This window comes from Colletes gigas, unplaced genomic scaffold (assembly GCF_013123115.1).
Source record: "Colletes gigas isolate AHSC1104 unplaced genomic scaffold, ASM1312311v1 Colletes_gigas_Sc00076, whole genome shotgun sequence".
Classification (NCBI taxonomy): domain Eukaryota; kingdom Metazoa; phylum Arthropoda; class Insecta; order Hymenoptera; family Colletidae; genus Colletes; species Colletes gigas.
This window is the reverse complement of record NW_025106705.1, coordinates 172,742-195,825: the sequence shown is the minus strand read 5'-3', so window position 1 is coordinate 195,825 and position 23,084 is coordinate 172,742. Positions and strand designations below refer to the sequence as shown.

Genomic DNA, 23,084 nt, shown 5'->3' with positions numbered 1-23,084 from the left:
ACTGTTTCAGGGACCAAAGCATGTTCGGTCCCATTTGAACTCGTCTGACGTTTTACGTCCCAAATTCGAATTTCGTATGCCTACTACAGTTGCGGACAAAATTAAATGGACAGGTAGGGGAAATAGGTACGAATTAAATTTAATCAAAGTAGCATAACTATTATACACTTAAGTTTTATATATTATAATATCTTTATGGGAAAAATTTTAATGGGAGATTCTAGAGGCCAAAATAAGCCGAAAATCAAGAATATCAATTTGTTGATTCAGGCTTTGTTAGAAAGTTATTAAGTTTAAAGTTCCGCCCGTACTGAATTTTTTTCTCGAAAATGCGCAGGATATCGGGGGTATGTTTATTCACCAAAAATGATTGTAATTGACCCTCGCAACCGAAAATAATATTTTTACAATGATTTGAAATTTTTCAATTTCGACGAAAAATTTGTCCACTTATTGAATTTTTTTCTCGAAAGTGGATAGGATTTCGGGGGTATGTCTATTCACCAAAAAATGATAGTAATAGACCCCCGCAATCGAAAATAATTTTTCCGTGAATGATTTGAAATTGTTTAATTTAATTTTTTAATAACTTTTTAACGAAGCCTCAATGAACAAATTGATATTCTTGATTTTCATCTTATTTTGGCCTCTAGAGTCTCCCATTAAAATTGTTCCCAGGTGTGGCCGAACACCCTGTATAATATATGAAACTTAATTCCATAATAGTTATACTACTTTGGTTAAATTTAAATTATACTTATTTCCTTTACCCGTCCACTTAATTCTGTCCGTAATCGTATATGCTAAAGCGTCATTCGATCAGAATTGTGACTGATTTGTGTGTCGTCGTAACCTGTGGAATAGTTTAATTCTAATGTTAATTCTACCTTCGCGTAAATATTTTTTAAAAAATATGTCTGACCGCATCATTTTATAGGAATAATGCGTTAGAAATGAATGGGCGATTACATTTCCAATGAGAACGGAAGTTTCCAAGTCTAGGGTCTGTTGATTGCAAGAACGCGGGAACCGCGGAATCTGCAACTTTAGTACTGTCATACCTTGTTATTGACGCTGGAGGCCAAGAAGATGGGAACGTTGATGATTTTTCGTCGTGTTTGAGGTCGAGGTCAAGATTGAAGTTGAGATCGGGGTCGAGATCGTGGTTGAAATGGAAGTAAGGATGCGACGAGGTAGGGTTTCAGAATCCGTGTTGTTCTGTTGGGACGAGGCACTATGCCAATGCGTCAGCTTTGAGGTAGCAGTCGCTGGTACCCCGCTAGCCGATTCGTCACTGTTATTTTGACTGTTGGTATTGTTGTTAATTGGCAGTAGCATTTGGCCATCACCATGAACCGATGACACGCCATAACTTCGTAGCCGGTATTGCGGTTGTTGTAGCGACGAACATTGGCTTCTAACAACAGTTCTTCTGCGATGTTGGGTGTCCGTGGTACTGCGTATATTAATTCCAGGCTTTCATCAGTATTTCGGTTACTTGCCACAAGGACCTGCGTGCGACTTCTTTCGATGGCGTCTTGGTGTATATTGTTTTATCATATTTTTTTTCAGATATATTTTATTCAACTGTTACACGTTATTAAGGGGAAGTATAAACGCCTCTTATATCATTACTCGTATGTCGTTTTGTTCTTTACACGATCACTGTTTCAAAATATATACATGATGATTGCAAAATTCGGAGTAAAAGTTCAATCTTAAATTACATGTATCATAGCTTTTGATACTTATCTATGCGATATTTCCTTTTCTTTTTTTTTTTTAAATACCGAAATCAATTTTACACGATGTATTTTATCATATAATTTTAAAGACTCTTGGTAGTGTTATAAGTAAATTTTTATGTTAAAGAAATACACTCCGCGACACTCGATTAAACGCAATGGAGGTTTTCCTATAATCTTGTTTACCGAATATCAAATTAATATGACCTGTGTCACTCGTAGAAATACGGGACATATTAATTTGATGTTCGGTGAACAAGATTATAGGAAACTCTCGATCGCATTTAATCAAGTGTTGCGGTATGTACAATTACAGAATATAACTCAGTGGGATTGCAATTGATCGTTATAATTCGAATTCGTAAAATTTTTGCATCGAATAAATAGAGAATTAAATGCGTGAGATGGAATATTGAAAAAAATGATGAATTTTTAAGTAGTAGTTCGTCATTGAGCGCCTACATCGTTTGACGCCATCTCACAATCTATTATCAACAAGCAAGTTTTCTTTCGCGATTCACACCTCGCTTTACGAGCAACATATTATGCAATCATTTATAATGTTGCATCGATCTTCAATATATTAACATTAGTTACATAATTTTAAACGAAAGTGTAATTAATAAGGAACACATTTCAGAAAAAAATTACAACAAGATGAAATTGCGAATGAAAAGTAAAATCTGATACTTTCAAAACTAAGGAATTACAAGCTTGTTAATTAATAGAAAGGGATCGAGGCATTTGATAATTAAGCGAGTTTTATTGCATAAACACACAGATATAAAACTGATACAATAAAAGATAATTCATGCGACCTTGTTTGTTATTTAGAAAAGAATTCATTTTAGAGTATTAAAAACACGTATGTTCTTTAAAACATATTAGACTTTGCTAAAATATTATATTATAAATTTCAGTAACGACAAATACTTCTGTCAATTACGTAAACAGTTTCACGATATATTCTAAAGCTCAGCATTATTGTTAATTAATAATAAATTTTGTGGTCCGATAATGATATAGAATGTAATTTATTTAAGTCAATAAATCATACAGCAAAATTGTAAAATTGTTTCGATATTAATATACACGCACGAGATTTCCCGCGAGCGCGTGGCGAGCTTCACTTGGGGCTTCCCCTACGGTCGACCAGTATTCTCACGTAAAGCGCCATCGTGCGGCCACATGCGCGCCACAGATTTCAAACAAAAAATAAGCATAATACAACAAATTTAATTTTCGTAGTGTGACCACATGTAATTAATAAAATATTATTTTATCAACAATGTGAAATAAATCTTTGCTCGATTAATCAATACGTGTGCGATAACGAAAGTTAGTGAGAACGAAATAGATGAATTTATAGGAGGTGTTACGCTCGTCGATTCTAGAGCAAGAGTTAGTGTAATTATCGATCAAGATTGGGAATTACTTAATAAAACATAAATTATTTGAAACCTTACGCGTGACGAAAATTAACAACAGAACGAACTTTCGATTGTACCAAGTTAAAGGAAAGTCAGAAGTAATTGCCACATTTTATATCGCCTCTAATGGTGACATCTTCCTCGTACAAATGAAAAGAAATGGCTAAACGTATTTAAATTAAATTTGAGTCTTAATGCGATCGGGCTTGATGTTTTATTGTAGGTCCTCACGTCAAACCGGTACAACAACCTCTACGTAAGATACCTATTTCGGTGGAAAATCGAGTGGAACAGAAATTAGAAGAAGTCTTAGGATCGAAATTTTCGAAAAAGTTGGATAACCTAGTACGTGGTTTTCGCCCATCGTAGTAATTTTTGAACCTAGTAATCTAATTGAACAATACTAACTGTATCAAAGGACTTGACAATATATAAGGTGTCTTCTTTAACTTGAAATTGTTGAATATCTTTGTTTCTAAAATTAATGTAAAAGATTTTCTATATTTTCGAAAGAACAGACGTGAGCTTGCTGAATATAAAACTTTTCAAAGTAAAATAATGGATTTTATGAAATCATTGTTTAATACAAGTCAATACTTTGTGTTTTCGTGGATGTAATGTACAATGAAGAATTAGGCTTTTCTATTTCACGCTGCATAGAACAGCTCAAGAATGATAAAACATTAAACATTGGTACCTGAAAGTAACAGAAATACTTTTTATTAAAAACAAGTAAACTTTTATTAATTTTTTTTTCTTTTTCACAGCGTTATACATTAGGACCGTCACGTACCGAAAAGTCAACAATTGCAAAATAATCTCAAGCTAGTTGTTTCGCAGTGAATTATGTTTAAAGGAAGCATTACAGAGATTTTACAGCATGAAAAAAATATTTTGATGAACTAAACGATATGCGCTTAATTTTAACACTGTCGAAAAATATAGGCCATCGACAGGTTGTTATGCAAGTACTGTATAATGTTTTTAAAAGAAGCACAAACAAAATACATTGTAACATACTGTAGAAATAACTGTAAGTCTGATAACGTGTAATTTTGTCATCTTACAAATTCGTTATTTTCAAACTTAAGTTCCATTTTTATAAAATCATTATCTTTCTTATCGTTACTTATCTATGGTATTCATTTTAAATCTCTACACTTTAAACCTCTTGCATATTCCAGGCATCCTGTAAAACAATATCAGTGCTGCTTTTTAATTTTGTCAATTTAAAAAACACAAACGAAGTACCTGTAAATGCCAAAAGAAAATTTCTACAAAACTGCTTCGAATGTCTTCTACGCAGAAAAAAGAAATATAAGGTCGACAAACTGTGACATATTGTTTGTGGTGTGCTGGTTCTCGATTTAGGCCATCGAACAACGTCGAATTCAGACAGCTTCCGAAAGTATTCGAACGATTATATATTTATAATTAAAACGGACACATATAGTACAGAATAGTCGATATTTTGAAATTTTTCGTACGTATCGTGTATCGAGAACATGTAATACGTACTCTACAATTTGTGTCTATTTTAATTATAAATATGTCATCGTTCGAATCTTTCGTGACCCTTTGTGGATCGGTCACCGTCCGAACTACCAGTGTTTAATGACCAAAATCGGGTACCAGCACACTCCTAGTAGCTATCTTTTTACAGTAACGAACACTAGAGACCAGAGAACGGTGAGCTCTAGCGCGATAAATTGCTGAAACTCGCTAAAAAGGAAACCGAAAGTATCCAAAAAAGGACTTAAATATATCTAATCGGTAAAATAATTACAAAGTTATATCTAATTCGAAATTATTTGAAGATCATTGCTTCGACCATTACGAATTTACCAACAAAAGAAAAAACACTGAATTCTTCGAACGCTATTAAATCAGAAATGTTCCAACGCTAGTCGCATAGTCATTTTGCAATTGGATTAAGCTGGAACGTGAATCTAATTAATACATCGATTATCTCATTCCTATATTTTTCTAGTTTACCCACAATAAATCGCCTACAGACGTACGTTGATACGACATATTGTAAAAAAAGACAAATTTTATTTGGACAGCGGTAACGTACCGTTATCGCGACATTATTATGATTGCATTGTTTGTAAACTCATCGACTCGGCAAGATTAAATTCATAATTAAATTATCGTGTCACTGACGAGCATTGCAAGCGTCAATAACATGGGCATGAACAAATACATGATTAAGTGTTAAAATTGTCTCGCAATAAATTGTTTATAGAGTGAACTTTTATGCGTTTCGAGGCAACCGAGAAGACGAAAGGTAAAATAATGTACAAATAGGTCTATAAGCAATTTTGTGTGTCAAGCGTATGCTACATTATTGAACTATGTGCTATTTTCTAAATTGGTGCAAAACGAAATAAATGATATTTTAATAATCTTGCAAAAATGGAAAGGAGGAATATATAAATGTAAAATTGTATATGTGTATATAAACATCCTGTGCATGTAGGCGTATGACCGTTCGGAATAAGTAACACACATAATGATCGGCAAAGTAACGACTTTATACGAAAGTATGAATGTATGTAGAAAATATAAAATAAAATTTGTTCGTACAAGATATCGTTTTGAAAAAAATTTAAAAACCTCAGATATTGACATGTACTTAACGCAATAATTACATTCATATACTCTCGGTTGCTGCAAGGTACAACTGCGTACAGATACAAAATGAGAAGTTACGTTCTAAGTAAGACTAAGCTGTTTGGGCTGATACAAGATAAGCCATGATAAAGTCCATTTAGTAGAATTATAATTAACTACACGTGTACTAGACGAATTTTAAAAATTGATTTTTTATCGAATAAAAATTTTATCCGATACTTTCTATTTCTTTTTTCGTATAGAGTCGCTACTTTTCATAGTTGTACTACCTATTACGAAATATGTTATACATAGGGTATTTGATTTACCCTGAACGTCTAGAATACCTCTGTTTCTGTTGAAGATTTAAAAAAGATTCACAAAAGTTGTTTGTTTGCTTTAAAAGGGCAATAATTCTCGTAAGTAATGAAATTTGTTTTGGGTTAGATTTTACAAGATTTTAAGGTCATAGAAATTTGTTTAAACAGTATGATATATTTTTATTTACGTAGCGATATATAGTTTACGAAAAAAGCATAATCATAACAATACATCACTTTTTCCCGTATCTTCGAAAGCAGTAGATATATTCTAGATATTCTCGTTAAAGCAAACATTCTGCATATTTAAATGACATTTTAAACTGGCTACTTGAATAGCACATGTATTTTTATCGATACAGAAACATGTTTTAAGTACAGGTTGTTAGTTTTCGTAGGAAATATTGTTTATTGTCGTGTTTTCTCTTTAAAGCTGAACTGTTCAGATCATTTTAAAGTCAGTAACCATTTGCCAGTAGATTGACATATTTCTTTATTTATAATTAAACAGAGACTCGTAAGATGAGTATTTAAGTATACATATATATATATACAGGGTGTTCGGCTACCTATAGCAAAAATTTTAATGAGCGATAGTAGAGGCCAAAATAAGACGAAAATCAAGAATACTAATTTGTTGATGGAGGCTTCGTTGCAAAGTTATTAACATTTAAAGTTCCGCCTGTAGAATGACAATCCGCTAAACAGCTGCGTTCGCGCGGACGGTTGCGGCAGGCGAGTGCTAGTGGTTCTCACGCAGCATGAAAAATTCTGCTTACCGACATTATCGACAGCCTTAGATTTTTGTCCACTTATGGGAATGCGAACACCTTACGTTGAATAAGATTCAACCTGTCTTATGAAAATCCAGAAGGGCATATCAAAACTCGCCCGACGAGATTTTCACAGAGAAAGGGTGAATGCCAGTTCCAATACACAATGTTGTGAACAAAAATCACCCACATGCGATTATACACGCCCCACGATTGTCCACAGTGTCCACAAGTATCCACAAATAATCCTTTCAGGCACTAACCACTATGCAATTAAATAAACACGTACCGCGATTATGTTATTCGTGAATGTCTACGTGTACGTGTATCACGATTCTTCCGAGTTACTTACGAATAAAACTGTTATTAATTTTTCAAATACACTTCAATTTAAAAATGTAAAAAGGAATCGCAGGATAAATGAAATTTTCGCATCGATTTACGTTCACGGCGAAGAATGTAACAATACTAGCAGCTGACTGTGCCATCGATCGACGAGGTTCAGAAAAACAAATGTCGAACAGGACCCCGATTCTACGTCACTCGCCTCGCTTATCTCTCTCACACACAGCGGAGACAAAGGGCAGCATCGGTACGTGTTCGGCCAGCTAGTCAGTCGTAAAACGCGTTCACGCCACACATTCTAGACATATTTGATTCAGTTATTGTTGCGACGCGAGCAGGACCTCGCAATTTAGCCTTTATGGCAGGGTTAGTTGGCGACAGTCAAGGCCCTCGGTCGAGCCGTTGGCCGGGCCTGCAAACGACCCTCAGCCTTTTGTTTTTCAAGGGTAACCAAGACGGAGTTTTCTAGACAGCTGAAATGCACGTGCGCGGCTAGCGCGCACTTTCACTTGGCTAGCTTTCACTTAATTGTTACTAACATTCAAATTTACTAGAAAACTCCGTCCCAACCCCGGAAAGGGCTTCCTCACCAGAGCCTGCCCTTTCCGCCAGTACAGTCAAACCACACCCACACAGAACAACTACACCAATCATTCAGAACCAACGACACTCCTACAACGCGACACATTAGCCAATAACATTCCACCATCCATGTAAATACCGACATCAGACCTGAAATAGACATTCCACGTTACACAGTCAAAAAGTCAACTATGCTCGTTCAGTACTACATACATTTATTCCAACTATTCCGATAATAATAACTTACTCTTCGGAAAGCGTTCCTTTCGCGCCACTCCAATTTTACCGGTCGCGAGAGTCCACGCAACAGTTATGTATTAAGTAGTATGTAAGAAATACAGTGATATAAACAATCAGCGAATACTTATTAAATTCCTGTTTACATTTTTAAATTGAAGTGTATTTGAAAAATTAATAACAGTTTTATTCGTAAGTAACTCGGAAGAATCGTGATACACGTACACGTAGACATTCACGAATAACATAATCGCGGTACGTGTTTATTTAATTGCATAGTGGTTAGTGCCTGAAAGGATTATTTGTGGATACTTGTGGACACTGTGGACAATCGTGGGGCGTGTATAATCGCATGTGGGTGATTTTTGTTCACAACATTGTGTATTGGAACTGGCATTCACCCTTTCTCTGTGAAAATCTCGTCGGGCGAGTTTTGATATGCCCTTCTGGATTTTCATAAGACAGGTTGAATCTTATTCAACGTAAGGTGTTCGCATTCCCATAAGTGGACAAAAATCTAAGGCTGTCGATAATGTCGGTAAGCAGAATTTTTCATGCTGCGTGAGAACCACTAGCACTCGCCTGCCGCAACCGTCCGCGCGAACGCAGCTGTTTAGCGGATTGTCATTCTACAGGCGGAACTTTAAATGTTAATAACTTTGCAACGAAGCCTCCATCAACAAATTAGTATTCTTGATTTTCGTCTTATTTTGGCCTCTACTATCGCTCATTAAAATTTTTGCTATAGGTAGCCGAACACCCTGTATATACATTTTCTTTGTGTAACATAACATTTTCAATCGTTTTAAAGCTCTCTATTACAACATAAATATTCCACATAAAAAAATGTTAATTATCTTAAAGAGTTGTTGAAAGTGCAATTTCGAACGAGAAAAGGGCTTAATGTTCTTATCGAAATCAAACATTTTGTATGTGAAACATTTTTTGCATCTCTAAAAATGTACATGTTATTCGGATAGCCTGCATAAGTGCCCCACTTTATGCGTACACGTATACACATGAACAAAGTACGTTTCGGTGTTACGTGTATGAGAAAAAGTTATAGGAAAAAACGTTAGCAAAATTACTACAGAACTAAAGACTAAGAAAGAGATGAGTTTCGAGTTAGTGAACATACCACAAATTATGTTTAGAAAATATCTTTTAAATTGCATACCGAAGTAGTCTGGTTATATAGTCGGGCCAATTATCCGGAAACATCACGAGAAAGAAGCCAACCGCTATAAAGATCATCCCTGCCAATTTCATACCCATAAAGTGGGCTCCATATAAAACAACATCCAACGCTGAAACGCAATAACGTTGATCAATCATTGAATAACGATAACGGTAATGTAAGGGAAATCTTTAAATCTTTACCATACCAGCAGACACGGGTACAGCTGTGATTAATCCCAGTGTAATGAACAAGTCATATGTCAGAGCGATACTGAAGTTACCAAGCATATTTGCAACTGTCAAGCGATAATAAAATAACGTTGTAATGTCTAGAAATTTGTTCTTTTTATTCGAGAGATATACATTGTGTAAAATAAGTTCCCGGAATTTCTCACTTTCAAATCCCACAGTGTATGTATTGAAATAAATTTTTGTGGTAAGTAAGCAACATTGTATTCAGTTGTTACGCTAAATTTGATCGCAATATGACCACTAGTGTGTTCACGGCAGTTATTTACACCAGTCGATCTCGAGTGTGCTCTGCGATTTTTGTGATGGAAAGAACTGTCAAGCAAGGAATTTACCTTAAATTTTGCGTTTCTAACGAAATTTCTTGTGCCGAAGCGTTAAAAATGTTACAGAAAGCCTATGGCAAGTGGTGCCTATCAAAAACACAAACATACGAATGGTACAAGGCATTTAAACAGAGCCGAGAAGAAGTGCAAGATTTGCCGCGTGCCGGCCGACCATCGATGGTTTCGACTGACGAAAACATCGAAAAGATAAAAAAAATGGTCATCGATAATCGTCGTCTGAGTGTTAGGGAGGTGGCTCATGAAGTGGAAATGTCTCACACGTCTGTGCATAACATTTTAACTGAAGTTTTGGGCATGAGACGCGTCGCTGCACGACTTGTTCCGAGGGAGCTGAATTGTCTGCAAAAAGAACATCGAAAAGCAGTTGTTGAAGACATGATTTTACGAGCTTCTAGTGACTTTACCTTCATGAAACGCATCATAACCGGTGACAAAACATGGGTGTTGAATTATTAATAAATAATTCTTTACAAAACTGAATCTAACAGTGAGGAACACTGTCCATTGTCTGCATACGATGACCGTATTGGCACCATCGGGCCTAGGGGCCTGGGTCTGTCTTTGTAGTCGAGGACCAGGGAAATAAACATTATGCAGGCAATGGTTTCTTTCCGTTTTAAGTGGATGTCAGATTTTCCTTTAGGGGATCTAAACGTCGCTTCACTTCTTGTTCAGTTTTAACAGAGTAAAGACGTCCTTCCGAACCATCTAATAAAATTTCACTTTTACTTATAAAGAGTAATGCTTTTTCATCCACTTCCAATAATGGGTTTATGAATACGATACACAAACAAGTCAACAATCTTCGGAATATTGCTTAGAAAATGAACTAAACCCTAAAAAACCGCGACAAAGTCGCTCGAAAATTAAAATCATGCTCACTGTTTTCTTTGATTATCGTGGTGTTGTTCATTCGGAATTCCTTCCAGATGGGCAAACAGTAAATAAAGAATATTATTTGAGGGTCATGAGACGCTTGCGTGAAAATATTCGTCGGAAACGGCCAGATGTGTGGAAAAACAATTCTTGGATTGTGTACCACGATAATGCTCCGTCGCACACATCGATCTTGGTACGCGAATTTTTGGCCAAGAACTCAACAAATGTGATCGAACAAGCACCGTATTCACCAGATATAGCCGCCTGTGACTTTTTCTTCTTTCCGAAATTCAAATTACCCCTTCGGGGAAGGCATTTTGAGTCGATAGAGGCCATAAAAGAAAATTCGCGGAAGGAGCTGAAGGCGCTACCTTCTTCAGCGTTTAAAAAGTGTTTTGAAGACTGGGAGAAGCGTTGGCGTATGTGCATTGCTTCTGATGGGGCCTACTTTGAAGGCGACAAAATAAATTTGGATGATTAAGTAAGCAATTTGAGTTTTATTTACAAATTCCGGGTATTTATTTTACATAATGTATATAAGAAACTAATATCAGGAGACAGAGATGCTAACCTAGATGAAGAACACTCGCTAAAATTAATGCTGTCCATGGTAACCGTCCCCAGTGTACGCTCTCCGCACCCGAAAAGTATAGAGCCAAACAAATTGGCCACAATAACGCCGCATTGCACAATCCGATTAGAGAAAAGAACAAAGACATTTGGCCAAATGTTGTTTCTCCTATAACTTTCTTAAACAGCACCTAGTTTAACATTACATTAGCTATTCCATATCATTTAATGGTCGTTAAAAATTGTGCAATTTAATTTAAAACGTAAATGGAACACTAGTTTAACCGTATAATACTAGTATTATGACTGTGTCACGTATGCGTATGCAGGATCTATAAAAATGTCGTGTCTTGGCAAAATTGACTTTCATTGACATTACCAAGGTCATTTTCTTTTAACCCTTTCCACTCCTATGTCGAGTGCGACCCGACATTTTTTCGAGTCCAAACCAAAGCGATATCGTACACTTGAAAATTACAAAATACAACAATAGTGTAAATAAAACAGATATTTAATTTAATTTGTTTGTTCCTCTATTCGTTTAAATTGCGTTACATTTTAGTTAACGTAAATTTTAAATAAAACACTTAAAAGCGTTGGCAGCAGCTGATAACAAAATTGAAATATAATTCGGAGTGCAAAGGGTTAATGATCGCATAGTAATCTATTGACTTCGAGGAAGAAACTTGAAAATGAACCGCGAAAACAACAATAAAGAACAATAGTAAAAAGGATTTTTTATTATTCAAGCCGATTTCGTTCATGTTACATTTCGAGCAAAACACGCGACTTATGTTGTCATTTGAATGTTTATTAATATAGATTAATACCGCAATTATTACGAAATTATTACTATTCGGAAGTGCCAGAGTCGTAATTGTACAGCGACACGAAAAGGTGGCGAAACCCAGGTTCGAGTCATCAAGAAAACGGCATCTATACGTCAAAAATTTAAGGGATGATTCTCGAGGGCAAAATAAGACGAAAATCAAGAATAGTAATTTGGTGATTGAGGCTTCGTTAAAAAGTTATTAACGTTTAAAGTTCCGCCTGTGAGACGGCAACCTGCGAACAACTGCATGCAAGCGATAGGTCGGTCCTAGTGGTTCTCACTCACAAAGCTGTAAGGCTGTCGATACGTCGGTAAGTAGAGTTTCTCGTGCCACTATCGCGCTTACGCGGCTGTTCGTAGGTTGCCGTCTCACAGGCGCTACTTTAAACGTTAATAACTTCTTATCGAAGCCTCAATCGACAAATTACTATTCTTGATTTTCGTCTTAAATTGGCCTCTAGAATTACTTCTTAGATTTTTGACACACATATATATATATATATCTGCCTTCGTTATTTTCAAATGGGAAAAACAAGGACGTACGATCCATCCCAGGCAGCTGCTTTGTTTCGGAACCATTCGACTAAATTCTGCCCCCATTTTCTTGACGGCTCGAACCCGAGCTCCTACTTGTCATGCACCGCCAGTGAAGAGTGTTCAGCGCTTTAAGAAAAAATTTCAAGAGTATTTTTTACCTTATAAACTGCAGAACCGGCTGCTGCTGATGTTGCCAGAACAACACCTCCCAATGTCGGGCTTCCAGTTATTCCGTCCATGTACGCTAACAGTGCAATTCCAGTATTGCATAAAATTACAGCTACTATCTGCGACATTTTTTGTGCATCTTGTTATAAACGTAATTGTCAAAATTATATAACTGTTATGAAGAAATACTACTAACCCTTACTCCAACAAACTGTTCGTGGAGTATTACCCACGATAACAAATAGACACATGACACGTTTGTCGCGAAAAGTGCCATTACATCGGTAGCTAGTAATATCCTGAGCGAATAAATATACATATAGTTTGTGATCACCCATAGTCCGCAAAAAAGACTACATCTGATCAAAAAACGACCACCGGTGAAGCCTTTATCGCGAAATCCTCGTAAATTCTCTGCGATTATTTCAGATGGGGTATTACATTTAATTCTTGCAGCTTGGCAAAGAAAGTAAATTGGAAAGTATAGAATTTCCCAATTTGTGCAAAACCAAGTTGTAAAGAAAGGGGCATTATATGGAACCGTCTGAAAAGATTTCAAAAAAGTACAATTAAAATAACGTTAATCTAAAACTATATTATCACTTATCTAACATAATTAAATATAAAAGTCAACTAAACTGGCGAAGAATTTATAATATTTGCATACACAGGGTGTCCCAAGATAATTACCGTTACACTTTTTTGTTTCTTGTTTTTCTTTTTGAACAAAATTTGTTTTAATATATTCCTGTAATTTCTTTAATTAAAATAAAACCAAACACGATACAATTTGGATAATATTTGCATGTACATAGCAAATTACGAAACGTTTTAATCACGCTATGTTGCCATCAAAAACGTTAGAAATACTATGTGTTCGTGAGAAGAATACTATAATTTTGAAGATGTGTAATCCCAAAGTAAAAACTAAGCTAGTTTCATAATGAATGTATAGAATTGAAAAAGCATCAATCGTATGTAAAATAAAAATCTTAATCTATGAACTGATTAACTGACTAATTTCAATTTTTAGCCCAAATTTTTAAATTAAATGTTTCGAATAGAATCGGCAATATAACCGTAATAATAATGCAACAGCATCTCTCGTATTTATTAAATACGAATATTTAATAAATCGTTTCATTTTAGATTGTACTTTTATTCAAAGTAAACTGAAAATAAAATAAACTTACATGTTGATGGCGTAATCCTGTGACAGATGAATTCGATGGCGATGGGTAGGTTGGATCTTCCAGTTTGTGAAAATATAAATATTTGATACAATGCGTTGCACCGACCCAACTTGCTGTGACACATATCGTAACACATACACCGAAGTATATCTGCAATAATAATAAGTCCGCGTGAAAGAGAATAAATAAGGCGTATTATGCTCCCAATTAGAATGCTTACACTACACGCATATATATACACACAGGCAAACACGTTGTACGCGCATTAAAAATCTAAACAATTCAGTCTATCGTGAGTTCGATTGTGTAAAGTAATAAAAAATAGACAGTTACGCTGTTATTTAAATCCACTATATGTGTAGTTTGGTTTTTCTAGTTTTGGTTCCTTAATTCAACATATGACACATATAATCTTCTTAAGTATTAATTACTAAATATCGATGTTCATTGTATTATGTGAATCATTTCCAGGATTTTAGAGAAATAGAGGGCAGCTACGGAAAATTCAAGAGTATATTTTTACCATTAAATTGCTGATTTCGGTGCATACAATTTTAATAAAACATTTGAAAATAAAGTGATGGTGAAACAATTTATAGAACTATTTATAAAATATTATTGTAATATAGGGTGTTCGACCAATCATGGGAAAAATTTTAATGGGGGATTCTAGAGGCCAAAATAAAACGAAAATCAAGAATATCAATTTGTTGATGAAGGCTTCGTTAAAAAGTTATTAACAAATAAATTTAAAAATTTCAAATTATTCTGGAAAAATTATTTTCGGTTGCGAGGGTCAATTACAATCATTTTTGGTCATTACACATACCCCCGAAATCCTATGCACTTTCGAGAAAAATATTCCTTCCCGAAAATCTAATTAGGTGCCTAAATTTTTCGACGGAAAAAAAAATTTCAAATTGTTTTGGAAAAATGATTTTCGGTTGCGGGGGTCAATTACAATAATTTTTTGTGTATAGACATATCCCCGAAATCTTGCGCATTTTCGAGAAAAAAATTCAGTACGAATTCAATACGGAACTTTAAACGTTAATAACTTTTTAACGAAGCCTTCATCAACAAATTGGTATTCTTGATTTTCGTCCCTTTTTGGCCTCTAGGATCCCCCATTAAAATTTTTCCCAGGGGTGGCCGAACACCCTGTATAATAATAAATAACAACTTATTTTTATAATTGATCTGATCTGATAATGAAGAATAATGTATTTGTATTATTTGTTATATGTTATGTTTGGTCTCATTTTACTCAGGAGAATATGAGGAACTAAAAGATTGATCCCTCCGAATCATTTAATTTAAAAAAAATGAAATCGATATCTTTATTAAATTCTGATAAAATAACTTGTAACACTTCATTTGGTGCACCCTGTATATGTATATGTATCGAAAAGTTAAAGAGAGGGAATTATTCGAATTGATGGCGATTGAACAGCTTGTAGTTAACGACGCGCCGTAACTCGGCTTGTGTCCTTCTGGGAACTGAAAATTAATCGTGCTTTTATAACTGAAACACTTCGGTTCCGTGTTTCTCTCAGTCATCCAAGATTTACTGTAGTTAGATAAGTACGTATCAGACAACCGGCATTCTCCTCCAAACCCAGGAAATGCACCATGAAATCATCAAAAAGAAATACAAAATAATATGTATTTATTAAATCAATATGTAATATTAATTGTCCAATTATGTTAACCGTCCAAATATTTTTGCGATGTCAAATTTTGCCAATATTTGGTTTCTCGTTTATTATGTAACAAATTGTGTACAATAAATAAATCAAATTCATGTTTCTACTAACTATAACGAATACTTTATTACATTACAAAACAATAAATACAAAAACACTGTTACAGTCAATGAAAACGCGCAATAATTTATCGAATAGCACAATGTGCGAACATTAATAAAAATCACCGTTTAGGCATACTCGGTGAAATAAATATAACGGTCTCGTAATAATTGTTGGTTACTAAAGCGGTAACACTTTTGACTAGAGAATGCTAAAAATTGAGAATCTATTTGAAAGAATGGTTGTTGTTGGGCATTGAAACTTTAAGGATCTGAATGTTCGAAGACGAATAAAACGTTGTAACAATTGATATCTTGTAAAGACAGACTCATTCGGTAGTTTACACCTAACATGAATATCGTTAAATAAAGCACTAGAAACAGATTTACATAGACCGCTATATTTGTTCCACCAACTACACAACTTGTCATCTTTTAACGCTGAAGGTATAGAACAGATTTTTTTTCCTAAAAAAAAAAAGAAAAATACTAATTCTTCAAAATAAACTTATAATAAATTATAATTTATCCTTACTATTATCTATTCCACATTTCTGTGCTACATAAGTATTGTTTAGATTTAATGAACCTTTTTTGCAGATTCAGCACAACACGATGCATAACAAGCGGATAAAGAATTAGGCCTTCGTTGGTAAGTAACTGGAGGCGTGGTCATATGAGATTGAACTTGTGTTTGGCCCGTATTATGCCCTGGATTACCACCAGTTCCCTCAGCAGCGACTCCACTTCCGCTTGTCTCTATAGGACGACAACTCGGCGCGGAATCACCACAGCCAACAATGACGCTGCATCCTTGCTGTTGCTCACAACCTAAATAAACAATATCAAGTGTTTACGATCACAAAAACTATGTTTAAAACTGAAAAAAGAAACACTATATAACAGTCCTGTCATTAACATCGTATGATATAGATATATCTAAATGTTTTATCATTATTCTGGGAATACAATAGTACAATAAACAACAAGATTAAAATAGCTAATATTCAATATTCGCAAATGCGAAGAACGTTGTCAAAATAGCTCGATACAAGAGTTTAAATTTGGATAGAGGATTGGTGTGAAATAAGCAAAACCACATATTCAAGTATTAATTTTCTATTATCAATTTATTTGTGTGATGTGACATTCTACAATTTATATGAAATATAACTATGTCAGATTAGACGACGAGCTCCTACACGTAGGGTATCACTAACAATAAGGATACGGATGATCCTGACCTGTTCTCCCAACTCCCAGCCGGGGACTTATTAGACGAACTAACTAATTCAACTTTCACAGAAGAAAGGGATAAGAGAAGAATTCTCCAGTACGTGGTACAGGAAATGAAGTGCCCTGGCAGCAATAATGCACGTCCAGTTGGAGAAGGTCAAGACAGTTTTTGCCTCCAGGTCTATTAAGACTGAATGGCACACGCATGTACGTGTGCAAGCTTAAAAAAGCTTGCTTTGGTGCCACCAGCTTAGAAGATTTCCAGATTATGCATCGCTACGATTTTAAGAAGAACCTGCAAATAGCAGCGGATGTCATCTTTTAAAAGTGAATTGGACCCCAAACTGCAGTCATGGATAAATTGCACACCATCGTCTATACATTCGCAAAGGCGCGTCCAATTAATTTTGCGCTTTCGGCTGATGGAGGCACCCACCTTTAAAAGGACCGCAAGCCAACTGAGGGAATCGAACCTAAACTTGAAATTGCGGAGGTACATGCGAAAAGGAGAGAGAGGAAGAGTTATGGAGGAATCATCTTGAAAGATCCCCGAGAATTTGACAGTATACGTAGTTTGGACCAGCCATGTTGTAGGAAGTTTTGACCAAGGACAATCATGAAGGTGGATAGGGCCCAATTATCGAAGACGCCGGGGTCATCTATTTGAGGGTGATGGGGCCCCCTGTGGCACTGCTTCTGCTGGTGGAGAAAGGAGAGAGGGCCGGTTCGTCCCAAGCCTGCTAATGGACTCGTCAACAAAGTAAGGCTTCCTAGCAGGCCCTGCCTTAGACGACGGAATAGTAGGTAGTTGGTCGAGGAGCGTATATATAGGAACAGAAGGGTGAGTCAAGCGCTTGCGAGAAAGCGACCCCTCTGGTGGCGAGTACGGTAGATGACACCACAGTTCTGTACGACTTCGTTATCCGCATAGAAGTCAAGGATGCCTTTGTATCTCAGTTGGGCTGTGTTGCAGAGAATGTAAAGGTCAGTAAGATCCGTCGCTCCACCATGACGTTGTGCTTTGTAAGTGTTAGATGTCCCCTCACGGCAGTCGGTAAAGTTTAGATTAGATGGATCTTGGCGAAGGTCTTGACCGCACACTCAATGTTTGTAGGCTCGAGGGGGCGCTCGTAGTCGATCACACTTGGAGAGATCTCATCCGTGACCACCACTACATCCTAATGGACGTAAAGGTCACCCGGACGGGGCACAGTAGTCCCAAATCGCAAAAACGTGGCCAAAATACGAAGACGTTTTTTAATCTAAATGAAAATTGGTATATAAGGGTTTTCGATTTGTCAGTGAACGCGTTAAATAGCAGTGTTTGCGTTGAAAAATAAATAACTAGTTAAACATTCGCAAAGTCTACTGGAAAAACTAAGATCTATATACTAGGTTATTTCACACGAAATCGAACACCTTTTGAAGTAAGTTTTCAAATTTAGTTCAACTTTGAATATGTTGTAGACTTTAACAATATTTAAGTGTATCTTAAAGGATTTTGAAAATTGTTGTAGTTACAGACATGTAAAGTTGAGTGCTATCTTTTTTCAAAAAATTATAGCTGCTGAACTAGCAAAGGATGTAACTAGCAAATAAAAATTGTTCTTCACCATTTTTTTGTTTAAATTATTTGAAACAAATGACCTGCTCTACTGCACCGGCGAACTGTTTTTTCAACCGGAACAAGTTTTATTTGTATACAATTTTTCGAACAAACGTAGTATTCAACTTTACATGTTTGTAGGTTCAACAATTCTCAAAATGTTGAAAAATCCTTTGAGATACTTCAGTATCGACAAAGACTACAACATATCCAAAATTAAACATGATTTTAAAACTTACGCCAAACGGCAAAACACCCTGTATCAGAAGTTTTTACTTAAAACCACAAGAGTAGAGATAGAGTTGATCCCTCTATCCTTCTTACATCATGAGTCACCTACAACTTTAGAATAAAGTACACTACCAAAATAAAAACAGTGTTTAATCACATCTCTCACTCTTAAAATACCGTCAAGTATTTGTAGCAAGAACATTGTATTTGTCAAAAAGAAGGCTAAATTCTTACAATTAGTTATAATTTAACCTCTTCACGCCCTTGGCCACATATGTGGACGTTTAGTTTTTTATAATTATAGTTACTGTCAATAATAAATAGTCCAACCTTCCCTGAAGAGGTTAAATAACATTTGTTGACTCAGGTTTCACACATGTGCGATTGTAGTAAAGCGTGCGAATCGCAATCGTAGATTAATCATTGGTCGGCGTGCATTATTGTGAATTACATCGTCTTTTATTAAATGTATACTTCAAGCCTCTTATAAACCATAGCACTTAGTTTAATTTTCTTAAAAATATCAGTGTTAGATAAATGTTTTTATACGAAAAAGTACAGTCATAAATGCATAAAACAGTTAATCAACATTCTACTGTAAATCATTACACATAGTTTGTTATAACGTATTTATAAATATTGTATATTGATACATGCTTACCGGAATTGTCATGAGTAACTTGGCCGGTATTACTTCGAGAACCATGGTTCTGCTGATTGTCACCAAGAATAGTTGAAGCATCAGTTTGTTGAGGATGAAATATTGTGGAAATGTCTCGGATTCCTCTGCTACCCATACTTAAGTTTGTTCTTTGAAATATGTAATATTTGTTGTCAAGATACTCGCAACAAATTTGAACTTATCTCTATGATAAATTGTGCAAGAAGCTTATAACATACAGGCTGTCCTACCAAGACTAGAACACCTAATTATTTTCATTTACTTCGGACGATACCAAAAAATATTTATGGCATCGTTTGACTGGTTTCGAAAAAGAAACATGGCGCGGTTTAAATGTCTTCGAATTTTTCAATGTTATCGATATTATTTGCGTCGAAGTAGTACGTGTCTTCTTGTCTTGTATCCTGTAGCGGATGTTAAAATATATCGATGATAGCGGATTCAGCAAAAAATAAAACAACGCAGTTAAACGTGATCTAAACATGTGTATTTCCAACTAATTCAATGAAGTCGTACAGGAAGCAAGATGATGATGATTCTCTAGTACCATTTTTCCACGAGAAGAAGGCACAGCATGTTTACAATCCCCACTCCTGTTGCAGCTGCTGACTCACTGGCATTAGCCGAAAACGGTGACGAAGATCGGTGACAGCTAATCAGCGGATTGCAGCAAGAGTGGGGATGTAAACACGCTGTACCTTCTTCTCGTGGAAGGACAATACTATATTATCATGCTGAACGTATAAATCTAATAACAATGGGAGAATCCAATCTTGAAGTAAATATACATAAGTAGCAGTATAACCTTTTTTGTTTTTATTAATCTTCTAGTCGCGGACGATTTTTGAATTTTTCTACTCAAACGAATAAATTTTATTTTTTATCTAAAATTGGCATAGGATATAAGGTTGGTAAAATGTAAGTAACATAGACATACAGGAAAAGAATATAAAAACGAAATGAACGCAATAATAGTATGCTCTATGGAAATTAGCAAAATTGCAAAACACGATTGCTACATGATCGCGTTTGGAGGATTGTATGTTTGTGCAACAAGTGAAAATAAACTGTGATATAGTGAAATAAGTATAGGGAAGTGTAATAAATTGAGTATACTGCAATGATGATAACTAGTCAAATCATGTCTAAAATATTTTTTTGTACCATCAGAAACAATGGAAATAATTAAGTGTTTTGATTCTGGTGGGTCTATATGTATAAGAATTATGCATCAATATAAAGCATTAGCAAATTATTCCACTTCGCCATTAAATACTTCTTACTTAGAATAGTATCAATACCTATTTTCTAATATTAATTTGACTTATAATCATATGTTTTCTATAATGTGCACAATTAAATCAAAATCATTTTAAACTTTTGTTAATATATAATTCAAGATATTTTTAACATACTGACCCATTGCACAGTGAAACACTGAAAGCCTTTTGGTATTTGTACAATCAACTGCAAAGTTTTTTGTTATTAATGGTCACATTTCAATTAGTACTCTATCGAATAAATTATTAAGAGAAAAAGTTTTTTCATATAAATTGATTTTTCTCATCAGACTGCATATAAAAGTGTTAAGTCATGACCATTAAAAACACTGTACTTTCTGAGATGTTTTATATTTTATGTTCAAATGTTCTACCATTAACATTAAACATTCTATTACTCGCTTTTTTATATTTTTCATTATATTCTAAAATTATATAGCAGTTACATTTGCATAATTAATTTAAATATTATCTTTTATGTCGCAGACTGAAATAGAAGGCTGCGACCCTTATACTTTATTTTCGACAAGATTCCATAAGAAAAAATTGACTGTGATTGGTCGAACAAAGATATAGGACTTGCCTTTCACATAATTTTTCTTCCATTGTGTATTGACCATAATTTGAGCATAATGAGCTGATGCCCTATCTTGTAGAAAGCATTTTACATTGTATCATAACTATGCTGTAGGATGAGAAGAATTCATATATGTAAAAAAAAAATGTATATTGCACAGTATATTTGGACCATTGCACCAAATAAAAAAAATAATATTATTAAAAAAGAAAATAATATATGATAATGGAAAATATATATGAGATTACGTAGATAAAATGTTTAAAATATTTACATTTATTACTATACTCAGATTTGGTTGTCAATAATTAGTTATATTTGAAGAGAGTTGTTTTATAATAATACATAAAAGTACTTCCTTAACGTTAGAAATTCATCTCAAAAGCTTATGCGAGTGCAATTAAAACCAATTGGTTGAAATAATTTTAACATGTATATTATGTTCATATTGCAATAAAACATGTTACATTTATGTGTATCGTTATAACAAAATACATAAATAATATTATGTGAATTAAGTAAATTAATCATGCAGTTAAGTAAATATATGTTGATACTTTATGGATAGGTTTATTCTATCAACACTGACTTACCTTTTTTATATTTTTCGCCAAAGATCATGTCGCGTTTTAAATTCGATGTATACATCATTGACAATGCACTAAATTACTTATTCTATACATGCACTGTCACTCCAATTTTATTGTAGATACATCATATGATTGTTTACCCTTTACCCTATTAACGGAATCTAATAATGTAGTTAATAGTGGACAGGTAGTTAGGGTAATTATGCTAGGGTAGCATTTGTATTCCGCTATTAGTTAGCACAGCTATCACTTTTTGAAATAAACAAACTATACAATTGTTGTTACGTGTTAACGGACATTTTGAACTGTTAGGCTATTGGGTTGAACCAAAATACAACTTTAACTTTCGAATCTCATTGTTTCCGTAAATTTGGCACAGTTGCACTAATAATCTTCCAGTAATTTAACGTATGCATATTATGTTACGCCATTGATTACCAGTAAACTTTGTACCTACTATCACCGTTCGAAACATCCTAGTTGCGTCTGCGCTTCGTTCGCATTCTACTTCCTTCGATACGGTTTGGAAAAGCCGTTCAATATATCAATTTAATCTTAGATATTTCAACTAAACATGCTAAAATTATATTGTTCTAACTGTATCATCTTATTTATTTGTTTATTAACTTATATTCCATATTTATTATTGTATGCATATAATTGCAATAGGAACTTGCAAGATCGACTTTAGCAGAATTTAAATCTAGTATTTTTACTCATCAATTAATTTTATTTGTAAAAACTATGCCCTCAACGGCAAAATATCCAAGTTTTTCAAGAAATAATTCCTGTTCCTGTCGTTACAAGACAACGCCAAATTCTACTTTCCGACACAGCAACACGAAATTCATAATTTCTGCTTTTCTTTGTGCAGACGTATAATTTTACATCGTATTAAGCGTATTATACATTAACTTGAGATTATATATACTGGTCTATGCAATTACTATTTAGTGGATTATACCGCCATTTACGACAGACTGCCAAAGTTTGTCGTGCCGCAAGTATGTGCGATCGACAAATATTTTTAATTATTATAATCACAGACAAGATATACGAGCACAGATGAGGTG

General features: G+C 34.7%; 1 protein-coding gene across 3 annotated transcripts in view; it reads right to left on the bottom strand.

Moving 5' to 3' along the window:
• The window catches only part of LOC122403820 (putative thiamine transporter SLC35F3), a 28,094-nt gene extending 5,636 nt beyond the window's left edge, over positions 1–22,458 (bottom strand). The window contains exons 1-11 of one of the 3 annotated variants that reach the window (XM_043407569.1): positions 22,015–22,458; positions 20,984–21,031; positions 19,544–19,692; positions 16,399–16,640; positions 14,003–14,152; positions 13,006–13,353; positions 12,800–12,928; positions 11,274–11,463; positions 9,434–9,523; positions 9,226–9,355; positions 667–1,456 (exon numbers count right to left, since the gene is read on the bottom strand). In XM_043407569.1, coding sequence (XP_043263504.1) covers positions 1,066–1,456; positions 9,226–9,355; positions 9,434–9,523; positions 11,274–11,463; positions 12,800–12,928; positions 13,006–13,353; positions 14,003–14,152; positions 16,399–16,640; positions 19,544–19,679 — 1,806 coding nt within the window. In that variant the 5' untranslated portion in view covers positions 19,680–19,692; positions 20,984–21,031; positions 22,015–22,458 and the 3' untranslated portion in view covers positions 667–1,065. Of the gene's footprint in view, positions 1–666; positions 1,457–9,225; positions 9,356–9,433; positions 9,524–11,273; positions 11,464–12,799; positions 12,929–13,005; positions 13,354–14,002; positions 14,153–16,398; positions 16,641–19,543; positions 19,693–20,983; positions 21,032–22,014 lie in introns of those variants that run through there. The other 2 variants (XM_043407568.1, XM_043407570.1) reach the window with 2 other exon arrangements.
• Between the last annotated feature and the right edge of the window lie 626 nt (positions 22,459–23,084).